General features: G+C 40.0%; 1 protein-coding gene across 1 annotated transcript in view; it reads right to left on the bottom strand.

Annotated features, from left to right (window-relative positions):
• LOC124171223 overlaps positions 1-14,032 on the bottom strand; it is a 54,672-nt gene that overhangs the window by 8,134 nt on the left and 32,506 nt on the right. Inside the window, exon 4 of the mRNA XM_046550365.1 lies at positions 10,122-10,257. Within this exon, the coding sequence (XP_046406321.1) occupies positions 10,122-10,257 (136 nt within the window). The remainder of the gene's footprint in view (positions 1-10,121; positions 10,258-14,032) is intronic.

The following is a 14,032-nucleotide window of genomic DNA, read 5'->3' as shown; positions in this document are numbered from 1 at the left end:
TCTGCGTGAGTTTACTGAAGGAAATTGAAATTGGGTGTCGTAAAAATTCAATCATCAAATTCCGTGAATCGCATTATAATCTGTCACTAACTTTGTTGATGCTGTTGGCGGAAGGCAAAATAAAATTGTAAGTTACTTGGTTGAATATAAAGCTGGCTCAGCAGTTGATAACCGAGGCTTCAATTAACTGGATAAAGAGACATTAGTACTGTTGAAATTTCAAAATTAGGTTAAACTAATTACTATGAGAGGCTGCAATATATACTATGGAGTCTTTCACTGTTTTCATTTCATAAGTGTCGTCATCATTTATCAATTTCGTTCATTTTATTGGATGGAGACAAAATAAAATGCAAATGACTGGCTTCACTATTTAGCAGCCTTTGACAGTTTAGCTTTTAATAACGGGAATAAAGGAGGCATTAGTTCTGAGGATATTTCTGAGCGAACTTGCTAAGAAAGTAGCTGTAGTCAATCCTAAAAATTAACGTTAAATTTCATAATTTGCCTTCTTCATTATTATTGGCTATAAGAGGGAAAATAAATGTGAAATTTACTGGTTTTATTATGATGCAAAATCACATATCCAGTTACAGTGAAAGAATGGCTGTAGCTAGCTAAAAATAACATCAATACTCAATCGTAAACATTAATTCTTTAAAGTTCTTAAGTGGTGTTAATTTTTATTACCTACTTATTTTATAATGTTCAAATTCCTTAAGTGACACCATAATTTGTCACCACATTATTTTATTTAAAAAAGGCAAAATTAATTTGAAATCGTGGAAGGTTACACAGGATTTCCACTGGGTCAGTTTCTCCAACTCCATCTCGGCCGACGTTTCGATGGGCGAGTTGTCCATCGTCTTCAGGGCATGTCGAGTCTTGAAAATCGTCCTCCTCATATATGGATGACGGCGGTATCAACCGGGGCAGGTGTTGTGTGATTAGTAATCAATCATCAATCGCACAACACCTGCCCCGGTTGATACCGCCGTCATCCATATATGAGGAGGACGATTTTCAAGACTCGACATGCCCTGAAGACGATGGACAACTCGCCCATCGAAACGTCGGCCGAGATGGAGTTGGAGAAACTGACCCAGTGGAAATCCCGTGTAACCTTCCACAATTCTATACGCCGGGAAAGCCTACGATAATTTGAAATCCACTTGGTTTATTCTAATAAACCTCGGCAGTTGACGTGCCCGATGACTGCGATCAGGGAGGCTGTGGAGGAAATACCACCCGAGCCATCGCTCACGCATTTCCGAGCGACCCATGTGGCTCAAGTGCCGATCGGCCTTTGTGTCCCATCAGCCTTTAAATCATCCGGCAATTGAAATTGAGGGTGGCCGCCCTGCGGTGAGGGACGCATGGGGAGTGTGTGGAAATGGTTCGCTCCGTCTTATCGTCGCCTCCCACGCCGCACCCGAGGCATCCGAGCGTGGAATGAGGCTGGCGCAGGTGTTGCGGCGTGCGGCCGCCGCGATAACACCCGCCACATCGATTCTCTTTTGTCTGTCCACGTGGCCGAGGACTCCACTGAGCTCAATACAATGGAATGATCGCACACCCAAAAGAAGCAGAGGATTTTCGAATTCGCCCGCCTTGAGAAGGACCCCAAGCATTCCGCTCCCTTGAAATGCATGAGAAATCACAGCAAATTCGGAATTTTTTCTGGGCTCACGTACTTCGAATTGTTTTGTTATTTGTGTTATAAAATACTAGCGAAGGGTACTCGTTGAATTATAAATGGCTTTGCAATTATTTAGGCTGGGGTTTACTGACAATAATAGGTTCAGGTTTCGCCTTTATATATATGTTTTGAATGCACTTTTATTCCTGGTTGCTGCAGTTAATTTCTTTACGAAGAAAAATGGTCAATATTTAATTGAAAATGCAGTAATCATAATAAAGCCTGGCAAATATATAAATTGAAAAAAAGATGTGAATAAATCATTCCTTTTTGAGTGGAATGATCTATCTCTCCAACCAGTATTTCGAGTGAGGGTAATTAAAAATAGCTAAAGAGAAGGGGAATTTACCGAACTCAAATTTTGGGCTCAATAAAAAGCATTAAAATCAACGGGGAAATAATTCTTAATAAAATATTTACATGGTGACACGAGAAATACATACTAAAACTTAATTTCCCTATCTTCTGCAGTTTGGAGTGTACGCTGGTGAATGAATAAATCAGTCATTTAGTCTGGATACCTTGCTTGATGTAAGAGACTAACGAAAAGTACCTGTTGAATTTCAACGAGTGGTGAAGACAAAATTATGTCTCTATAATTACAATAGCAGTGGCATGGGAAAGTATGCAACTTGGAATTTTTCCTCAACTCATGTACTTCGGATTTTCATGTTATTTGTGTTATAAAATACTAACAAAAGGCACCCGTTGAATTTCAGTGTCTTTACAATTATCAAAGTTAAGGTTTACCGTTTATAGAAGGGTTTAAGCAAAAAGCACTTTCGTCTTCATCTATGTTTTGAATGCATGTTTACGCCTGGTTGTTTTGATTCCCTCTGACTGATATAAAAAAAATGATACTCGTTAAAAAATACAGTGATCAGAATGAAACAAAGCGTATGGAATAATAGAATTAAAGAATTACTTTATTTCTGTTTCCACGCAATGATACGAATTTTCGACCAAAACGTTGAGTGCAAGTAAGAAAGCATAAGTAATTGGTCTGCACGGGATTCAATGCTTTCCTTCCAGCAGTCCAAATGTCAACATTAGTGGGGCAACAACTACCTCAAAAATTGTTTCTTCCAAAAATTCTTTCTTAGTTCGTCTTTACATGATACAAGGAATATATCCAGAACATTACGAGGCTATACCTTAAGTATTCGAGGCTTTACGTTCATAGTTGAATCAATCAATCAGTCATTCTATACGCGTTGGCATATATAGGACATTAAGTCCCAATCCGTAAGTTCGGATATTTCAAATGGCTCTATCAAACAGTTCTATTTTGCTCGTTTTCAAACATGCGGTCGTCGGCTGTGTCCCGCTCTGGCTTTAGCTTATCCCGATCGTCATTCCATTGTTTAGTGTTCAGTGCCCGCCTCTTTCCTAAGTCTCCACGAAGGGCCTCTTCGGGGCGGGGAGACGCTGTGACGTCATGGCTCCCACTTGTGGAGCGAAACTTTTCCTCGGAGGGGTGGATTCTGGGCGAGTTAACCTGTTTTCAAGCCGCTGGATTTTACGTCGTCACAGTGGCTTACCGATGGATAAAAGGGCACCCAATTTCGCCCTACTCAACTCGAAAACTGACTCGCACGTAGATATCTTCATGGTCGGTCGTAAGTGATCGCTTTTGAGTGAGCCAGTGGGAAGAGAGTATTATTAGAACATATTGCATTCAACGAAATACCGCTCCAAATTCGAGGGTTCTAAAAGTTAAAATACACATAGTTTTTTCCATTCCGCAAATTAATTATTAGGGGCTGTGGAATAGAATTAATATGGATAACATAGGTTAACTGTTTATAATGAGTTTGAATCACCCGCGCTTTTATTTCCCGAATGCAATATTATTGCGAATTTTTTATTGCGTTTGACCTTGTTGCTTTCGAGTTAAAGCGTAGTTTTAAGAATCCTTTTGAAGGATCTTTTACTTTTCACTCTTATAATTTATCGTAGAAAAGGAAAAATTATTGTTACAACATTATTTTGACATGTAGAAATTATATATAGCATTACTCTAGGTATTACTGGTTGATAAAGTGTTCAGTCCACGTATTGCTATCTGAAACACTTTTATTTTCGACAAACTTATTATGATTTGCGTGATATTTTTAGGAATTTAAACAGCCTGTATTAGTGGTGGCCTTAAATCATCAAACTATAATGATGAAAATCATTGTTTTCCAATTGGTAAAAGATATTTTGTCCCCATTTGGTTTGTATTACATGTTAATTAAGTACCTTACTCTTTCTCATTCAATCATACGCCTGGAGCAGCCGCTGTCCACACGACTCAAAAGCCGAACGTGTTATATAGTCTACAGGATAACGCAAAGACGCTAATTATGTTTTTTCATAAGAAAATTTCTTCTACTTAAAGTGAGTTTGTTTACAAGCTTTTATCTAAGCAAGCAACGAAAATGTGAATTTAAAAGAATTGCAGTGATGTATTACAAAGTAGATACATATCTGCCATTTTAAATGGCGAAGTTAGGCTGTAAAATTTTGTCTAGAAATTAACTCGGGTGAACTAAGAAATTAATGTGAACGCTTTTATTTCGGATCCATTTTTGGTATCGGAATCAAAGACCGTCACGATTGTTTCATTTTTATCGTGAAATTTACGCGATTCTGTACAGAGGCATGAGCATCTTGCGATTCAATGGATTCTCTGAAGAATAAGTATCGCATAACGCGGTTGAAACCTTGTGGCCTCTATTTTTGTGAATGAGTGCTGAGTGGTGAAGGGAATTCGCTTTTGTTCTCAGTTCGCTCTTCTGACATTAGTTAGTCCGAACATTGTCGCGTTTTGGAGTGGAAACAAGAGTCAGCGACAACCACGGTCAGGGTTGTGACCCGGTTGACACGGGTTAGCTGGCAATCCGGATTAAAATCACCGTGGAAATTGTATTTCTGTAACAGCGGCTACTCATTTTTTTATCTTTTATTCTTCTTTCCTCTGATCCGTAACTTCAATTAGATTTTTATATACATGATACTTATATTCTTTAAATAGAAGTTTTAGGCATATATATTTTACCTCGTGTGGAACCCGTCATTCTCAAACTCACGTAGAACGAGTGCGGCAGGAGCGAGTAATTGCAGAGGAAGGAAAATATCCGCATTCGATCGCCTCCTTAAAGATTCCATCTAAAACTCAAGCAGCGAAATGGGTTTCTACGCTCTGGCACAACTGGAGACCATGATTTTTCTCCGCTCACTAATAGAGACGGTAAGCAACGTAATACTTGCCTTATGGGATTGAATTAATTTGCACGTTTTCGTAATGCGACGAAAATTCTTATTGGGAGATGTATTCGTACGGAGACTCAAAAGGATTTTCATCCATTGTTTTGAAAAAATTGAAAACTCAAGAAATATATGCTATTACACTTTTATTTCTTGCCAAAGTTTATTTATTTTCACCATTCAGCGGTTTATGAACTGTATAATTACTGGGAAATAATTTCATAGTTAGTACAAGTTAGCCGTATGCCTCATTTTAGATAAATTGTGATCGACTTTGCAATCGATATATGAAACAAAGGACAACTTCTTGCATACCAAGAATAAATTAGCAGCTACTACCAATGCAGCGCCCTTCGTAAAACTAGTTTCATTTTATATGTGATATTTTGTCATTAATTTACGTCCTTTTTATATCTCATAGTTTCATTGCATTGAAGAAGTAATTATCCGCAGAAAGAAGGTATTTGTACTGGCTGTCGGTTGATTTGAAATTTTATGATGAAAAAAAAAGAATGTTGGAGAATCGTTTGATTTGCAAAATAATTAAAATAGGTGTGAAGGTCTTTTTCTGGGCGGTGATTTTCGTTCTCCTTTCGCCCAGGTCTTCGCTTCGCCACGGCAACTCAAAGCGAAGCGAAAATTTTCTCCGCTATTATTCTCGTTCTTTTCGCCCCGCCTATCGCTTCAGTCCGGGTAACTTCGTTTCTTGGCGAAATACTGTGACGTAAGAAATGACAAATTACCTATGGGTACAAGATCAATCAATCAAAGATCAAGTCAATGGGTACAAGATAATTTCAGCGATCAACACACTGCCTCTGCAGTCCGAAACAATTGAAGAGCGCGAAGCACGTTCGTTATTTCAAATCATATTTCTTAAATATATTATGCCATGTTTTGTTCATTGCTTGAGACTATCACATTACTACATAACGTATTGTTGTACAATATTGCTTATTCATTTGTCGCGTTCCGTAGTTAAACATAAAACCGTTCTCTTTGATCTTATGGTTTTATTACGGAAGAAAATGACAAGCAGCTTATCGTATGCAAAGGAACTTGTGTAAGGCAGGAATAAGATTTGAGCGAAGAATAGGCAAGGAATGCAGCCAAATATTCTCATATTAACATAATTTGCTGATGTTGGATGAACACTAAAGGCGACATAACAGCGTATTACACATCCTATGCTGCCTAGAGCTCTGCCGGACATAAATGTAAAGCCTAATAGTGAAATTCAGTGAGTGTTTATAAGAGCTGAACAACTGATGAGAGATTTTCCTGTAGGTACGTAGAAAATATTTGACAACTACAAGTGACTTGCCTCTGAAGATGAAAAGCATAGTATTCGAACCTTTTTCTTCATGTGGAGAGAAAAAAGTGACTACGGCAGGAATCGACTTTATAACCTTGAGATTGTTAGCCACTACACCACTACTTCATTTACCATACCGTATGCTCTTATATGAGAACACTCCGGTCAGTCTCTTTCTTATTATTTCTGATGGAGCGTTCACGAGCATAAGAAACGAAACAACAAGTTTTTTCAGGCAATCTAACACATATATATGCTCAGAATAACAGCACTCCGACAATAACCCAATACGTTTGCCAGAAAAAAGCTTCGCGGTTCATTTAAATGCAAACCCACTTTTAATCCCATCCACTGAATTACGTAGAACGACAAGACGAGTAAAACAACACACAGGTTGTATGCTAAGCATTTGAAAAACAATTAAACTAATTGGGATCAAAAATATAAAAAAGTAATGGTGTATAGCTGTAATTAAATCACGAGTCGTTCTCTCATCAATTCTTTCGCCAAGTCACTAGAGCGATTTCATCGTCGTCGTTAGCGGAATTCGCACTTAGCGAATGTTTATACTCGCTATATGCTCGCCAGACAGAGCGAGCGTAACTTTTTCGTCACCAGATGGACGAAGCAATGCTTTTCTGGAGAAATAGCTAGCGAATGAAAATGAGAATACGAAATCAGTCACCGTTCGCCAATCTTTTCGACAAATCGCGTGGGCTATAGCCAGAAAGAACCAGAATCAGGCCCCTGGACTATATGAAGAGTAGATTTACAATCGCTTGTCTTTACAATCGTATTTGTCGCTTCGGGCATGAAATTGTGGGCAGTTGGATTATATTACAAAGGGCACTGTTATTCGGCGCTTATTTATCCGCCATTATTATTTCCTTTCCCTATCAAGGCATTTTCGTCAAAGTTACTTATAAATCGAGCCTTTAAACATCTAAAACCAGGGTAATCTGTGAAATGATAGGATGAAATAAGTTATTGACATAACCTTGTATTTAGATTTCTCTTTGAATCTAATGATCGGCCATAATTAGTGAAATTCTTCAATTAATTACCATTCTCAGTGGATAATGTGACGTACCAAGCTTCATGATGCCGTTCTTTCCAATGTGACTTATCCACTTCTCCACGGAAAATTCGTTTGATTATTCTTCCTCATAGAATAATCTTATATTTCTGTAGGAAAATTAAAACGGTGGTACACATTTGTGGTAGCCCATGCCTTAAATACGGCTTGGGATTCTTCCATCCCACACACTCCCTTCTCTGTCCCTACTCTGGTTGTCGGGCTCACATCGCGGCGGCGCCTCCTTTCCCTTTTTTCCTCCTTGCCAACCCCCTCCTGAGGTGACCGAGCGCATAAGTCTTCAGAACTTGGTCCCGGCGCTCATGGTTGTAACCTCAAAGGGCCCACCCCGGGCTCTCAACCGATGACTTATGCGCTCTTTCAAGCAATCTTCACTCTCATGGTATAGGTGTGAATTGACGCAGAAATGAATTCAGTACCTAATTCTAATAATCAAGAGGTTGTGAATCACAGGTGTAAATGGTATAATGGAAGTAAATATTCTCACCAAATGATGATTTCGCATGGCAAAGACTGAAAAAGTGAAAATTAATCATTACTCAATAAGTTCATACGCAGAGATCCAAGGATATCTCATAGGTTGTTTTCCTGTATTCCTATCTCGATCTTCCCCAGATCGCCCTCTCCAGATAATGTGCGGCTGGTAGTTTTAGCTAGTAGTAGTAGCTGGTAGTCGAGTTTCAGTTAACTTTGACCCCTTTCACTGGTGTACCCTTACCAGTAGTCCCCAACTAGAGACTCGATTGGGGCCCTATTTTGCCTCCGGAATATTTTACCGGGAACGATGCCATCGCGTGAGGTTGAACACTAGGCTGCATCATCTAGGAAAACTAATGTGGTGGTTTCCCGTTGCCTTCCGCATCGCAGCACCAATTTCGTGAACTTCACTGTCGCCCGAAGCTACGGCAATTGATACCGGTCCGAACCTCTGAATCTTCGCCATCAGTGAAACTGATAACTCTCACCAGTGAAGTCGAGTACATTAGGGCTGCTTGTCGCCTCCCAAAATTCCCAGAAAAAATCTTGTATTCTTTTATAAAATTCGAAAATTATTTGCTGAAGGCTCCAACATTTAAACCTACGACCTTTGGATTGGGAGTTGAGCGTAGTTAACTTTGAGAGACTCATACAAAAACTAAAACTGTTGAAAGAATTGGCATTCGGGTGTATGCCGCGTGATGGACCAGGAGATAGAAATGAAATTGATGCCATCAATAAGGTGAGGAATTTCAAAGCCTGTCTCATCCATTACACCATGAGATGAGGAAACACATACAGAATTTCAATAGACATGGGTTTTACTTCATGCAACGCGTAGGACGCAGTCCTACGCAAAATTTCTCCACCTCTTCGTTCCAGTCCTTATAAAGGTCACTTTCATTACACGACTATTTGTCCAACATCATTCTTTCCTTTCCCCATCAAGGCATTTTCATCAAAGTAACCTATGGCTCGTATCTTTGAATGCCTGTACGTATAATGAATCAATCAGTAATTAGGTTCGTGTAGTCGGGATGGGTTTGATGATGTTTATGAGGTATATAAATCTGAAAATTCCTTGAATCTCTCCCACATGCAATGAATAAAAGCAAACATCTAAGTATTTTAATTTCCCATGAATGAGTGGCCAGCAGTGGGTCACGGGATCTGGAATCAAATCTCCTGGTGCATCACGCGCCATACACCCGTATGTCAATTTTTACTATCATTTGCCGCGAAAGCTTCAATGAATAAATACAAAAACTATCACTCCTAGTATGAAGTAATAAGGTAGTAACGCTCAAAATAGTACGATATTTGAGTGGTCTACAGTCTGTCGGAGTAGCTTCCTAAACAACGCAGTCTAAACTGAAAATGTGACGAAACAATGGATCCACAAAGTGCGAAACAATGTTTCGCACTCTGAGGATTATAGCCTCACAAAGTCCGCTCCGCAAAATAGACAAGGTAATGAATTTACGGGGGGATATGCCATGATGTTTTAGCCTTTTTAAAATCTCGATCGACGCCTTCGGACGTCTCAAATAAAAAATCCTCAAATTGCGCAATTTCCTAGGGAAAGGGACTGCGCCCCTTGCCCAGAATGCGTTGAATATGCCGAGGTGAGATCTACCCATCCACACTAAACTTCGGGTTGAGTCTCTCAGGGAGTGAGTATTAAATTTCCGAGTGCTACGAACAATAAAGATGAGCTGTTAATTGAACGAAGATCTTCCGGGCTTTGCCGGATCGGGCTATCCGGCCGATATTAAGCATTGGGCTTTTTTTTTCAATTTCCATCGCAAACTTGATGGAATCATCATAATTATTCATTTTTTTCAGAAATTCGTCTGGGTCCTTCTTTCCGTGTAGTCAGATGTCGAAACTATCGTCCACGTACCTCAGGAAGAGTTTTGGAGAAATGGGCTTGGGCAAATTTCATTTCCGTTGTCTATGGCAATCGTCCACGGGGAGGAAAAAACCGCGGAGGGCTGTGAGCTTAAAACCTGATCTCTTCCCCTTCGATGCTTGCCTTAGACAATCGAAAAATCCTGTATCAGAGATAATTTCCCTCGAATTTTAATTGGCATTTAGATCTTCGGACGTATTCCGAAGCCTAGTTCACTTGGGGGTGACTCCGTAAAGTTTCTCAACTGAATAGTCCGAGGTGTCCTAAAAACAGTAAAGGGTCTTCCTGTATCCAACCAGTATTTTCATGGTGTAAAAAAGTAGGTATGATCTCGTGGCCGTCACAATGAAACACTGGGTCTTGTACTCACGTGCATATGTGCGCCATAGCCAGGGCTGCCCATGAACACCCAGTCGGTTCTCTTGCTCTCAGCCGTGGCGGGGAGGAAGTAGGGCCGGCTGTAGTGGCGACGAAGAACTCGGGCGACCACCTCGTCGCAGTTGCTCCTGCCAAGAATGAAAAGGACTCAATTGGGCCCCACTACAGTGCGATTTCGGTCATCCGACTCATATGCAGCCGTGTTACAGCCGGATTATCGAAAACAACGGATTATTGGGCACGTAAAGGAATCAAGCACGATGAATAAAAAGCTTTTTAAGGTATAAATTTGCAACTGAATACGTATAGTGACGCCAACTCATGATGATTAAGATATGAGTCATGGTAGATAACCAAATTAGTAATGACGATTATGGTCGATAAAGGCCGAATAAAACCGTATCACCACTGTGACTCAGCAAAAAAACCTTTTTTCCCGATTAATTGGGTCTCGTACGGAAAACTTCATGCAAATTATGTACTGACGAACACCGGCATTGAAAAAAACAAATACTTTCTATGCACTGATAAATATTTTATTTAAAACCGACGAAATAATATTAGCCGAAGGGAGGTCTTCAGCCCTGCACGCCGGATTAGTGGAAGTGTCGGATTACCGCAAGGCCAGATTACAGAGATTGTATTGTACTAGCATTCCTACGCTAGTAACTCTCAACCAGCATAATGTAATGGATACGCTCGAAATAGCTATCTTTTTGTTTCGTGCATTTATAGCCCGGTTATGTTATTCATGTAATTAATAGTCTACAATTTAAAAAATTGTAGAAAAACTAATGTTTTATGCAGATGCGAGCACAAATATACGTTTATAAATTTTTAACGGAGTGAAATTCAACCCCAATGTTTTTTTTACTAACACCTAAGGATTGTGAGTGGCACAAAATCTCCGATTCTGTCGACGCATCCGGAAACTATATTACTGCCTACTACTGTGCTTCGTGCGCAGGTAGAGCTGAACGTGTAACTTTTAGTTGTATTTTATTATAGTAAGATCAAATTATAGCAGGGCAGAACTATGGGAAACGTACTGAATGTTGCGGAATACGGAATAAGGCACTACTTTTCCCATACCAAAAACTCACTGATCTTGATTTCTCTTCAGTGGGATAGATTTATGAGCCCTATAAAGTAAAATATGCGGTGATTCAACAGACTGGATGAATACTTTAGTAAATTTATGTAAGAACAGTAAGTTTACGATCATCACCCATTTAAACGGCAGTTGGAACGTATATATCGGTTTGGATGTGAAGATGTTGGCAGGTTATCAACTAAGCTAGGTTGCTTTCATTTCCAATTGCCAATTGAAAGGTCTATTCGCACTGTTTTAATATTTCGTAATGGATTCCTTCTTACTTTGTGGAGATAGTTTGGAAAGATGGTGTTATGCGATTACAAAATTTTGCCTTTATTTAGGGTCATGCGTCTTTTTATTTTGACCGCTGTTCAATTGAAATGGCCTCCACTTCATGGCCTCCACTTCAAAATCATTCTTGATTTCTTCAGTCTATTTTTAATAATAAATTTCAGTAATCCTATTATTTTCCTTGGGCACAAACCTCTCCCAACAGCATTAACGAAATTCTTCGTTAAAACTTTCGCGGGTGCTCGTCATGTTGAATTAAAACTTTTGGGCTATGTCGCCGCGTCAGATTTTGGGTGGCCCCAACGTTTCCCGACCGATGCTGGTCGCTTTCTCAAGGGAATCTGAAGAGGTGGGATTTAAAATTGGTATATATAGGTATACGTGTCAGGTGGTGGGGGGAGGGGAGTGAGAGGTTGGAGGAGTAGGTTGTCGATTATTTTTGCCGATTACGGGTTGCCAAGTACGGCTGATTTTAAGGCCAGTGTCTCTGTTGAAGTTGTTTTTCTCCTCTTTAGATATTTCTATTGCTTCTCTTACGAGTCTCTGTTTAAAGCCTTTCACTCTCGCAACAATTTTTGCTTCCTTAAGGTCGATTGTGTGGCCCAGCGCTGCGTGTTCGGCTACCGCGGACTTCGTTGACTGCCCCAGTCGAATTGCTCTCTCGTGCTCCTCTAGACGTGTTTTAACCGATCTGCCTGTTTCGCCGATGTAGTTCTTCCCACAGGTCTGGCAAGGAATTCGGTACACCCCTTCGACTTGTAGTGGAGTTCTATCCTTGACGGTTTTCAGTAGATAAAACATAAAACATCTACTGAAAACCGTCAAGGATAGAACTCCACTACAAGTCGAAGGGGTGTACCGAATTCCTTGCCAGACCTGTGGGAAGAACTACATCGGCGAAACAGGCAGATCGGTTAAAACACGTCTAGAGGAGCACGAGAGAGCAATTCGACTGGGGCAGTCAACGAAGTCCGCGGTAGCCGAACACGCAGCGCTGGGCCACACAATCGACCTTAAGGAAGCAAAAATTGTTGCGAGAGTGAAAGGCTTTAAACAGAGACTCGTAAGAGAAGCAATAGAAATATCTAAAGAGGAGAAAAACAACTTCAACAGAGACACTGGCCTTAAAATCAGCCGTACTTGGCAACCCGTAATCGGCAAAAATAATCGACAACCTACTCCTCCAACCTCTCACTCCCCTCCCCCCACCACCTGACACGTATACCTATATATACCAATTTTAAATCCCACCTCTTCAGATTCCCTTGAGAAAGCGACCAGCATCGGTCGGGAAACGTTGGGGCCACCCAAAATCTGACGCGGCGACATAGCCCAAAAGTTTTAATTCAACAAGCATTAACGAAATTAAAAGTGTCGGTGACGGTTCAAGAGTTTGCATTAGCGCACCATTAAGCTGTTAATAATGTTGATATATGCTTTTTTGTTTTGATTCCAAAGAAAATAAGGTATCTCACGAATAAAATACGCCATCACCTTGAAATTTTCAGAATGTTTAGAACCAAACCCAGATAATATTTTACTGTGTCTCAAATGTAATATTTGTACATTTGAAAGAATATTAAATTATAATTTAACATATAGTTAATCATGAAGCAAAAATTAACGTTAAAGAAGGATTTGGGTTATTTCCCCGTTTTTTTTTGCGCCGGCGGAAGTCTTTTCTCTAGTAGCGGTTGCGGAACAAAATCATGCGCAAAGTGGTTACTTCATTTTGCACGAGAATATCACGTAGGAAGAGTAGCTCCCATTATCATCTTAATGGGCAGGGCAATAATTTGAAGGTGTATTTTATTGTTAGTAATAGTTAGTCAGGTAATATTTTCAGCCGATTGTCGAACGTTCGCTGGTTTCGGTTGAGTAAGAGAGGAAATGAAGTTCCTCTCACGAGTCCATCATCCATCACTGATAATCTGAACAGCATGGAGTGTACACGCCTAAGAATTTTCATGAACTCATTAACGATTGAGAAATGGGATCTAATCGAAGTTATTGATTTCGTCAGCGCTCATAAATGCCAGATGATTGGGTGGTGGAAAGTGGTATCGTTGAGAGTGGAGCATGGCTGCCGGCCAAAGGGTCTCAGGTTCAAATCTTGGCTGAATCCTACGGAGATCCTTCGAAGTTGGCCCAGAGTAAGGAAGTGTCAATGTTGGAATGTAGTCTGAGTGTGAGCATTCTGGTTAAACCGCTGAGTGAATGAGTGAGTTAAGGTTAATTTTGGACTTTTTAGTTAGTTTTTCAGTTGAACACGTCACTCAATGGGTTTATGAAGTAGCTATTAGTGGTTGATTTTGTTAACACTGGAAAAATAAATTCATTCAATCAATGAGGGATCGATGTTAAGTATTTGAAAACTGTCATGCGGGCGGAGGAATGCATTCTATGAAAATTCAGGCATTCGGCACTTCGTTCACAGTTAGCCCCGTAATTGAAAAAAATGTTGGAATAGTGGTAAGGAAGAGAGAAATTTTCTATTCATCCACAAAACTATTTCA

The sequence above is a fragment of the Ischnura elegans genome, chromosome X (assembly GCF_921293095.1).
Source record: "Ischnura elegans chromosome X, ioIscEleg1.1, whole genome shotgun sequence".
Classification (NCBI taxonomy): Eukaryota; Metazoa; Arthropoda; class Insecta; order Odonata; family Coenagrionidae; genus Ischnura; species Ischnura elegans.
The sequence above is the reverse complement of the archived record's forward strand: the minus strand, read 5'-3'. Positions and strand labels throughout refer to the sequence as shown.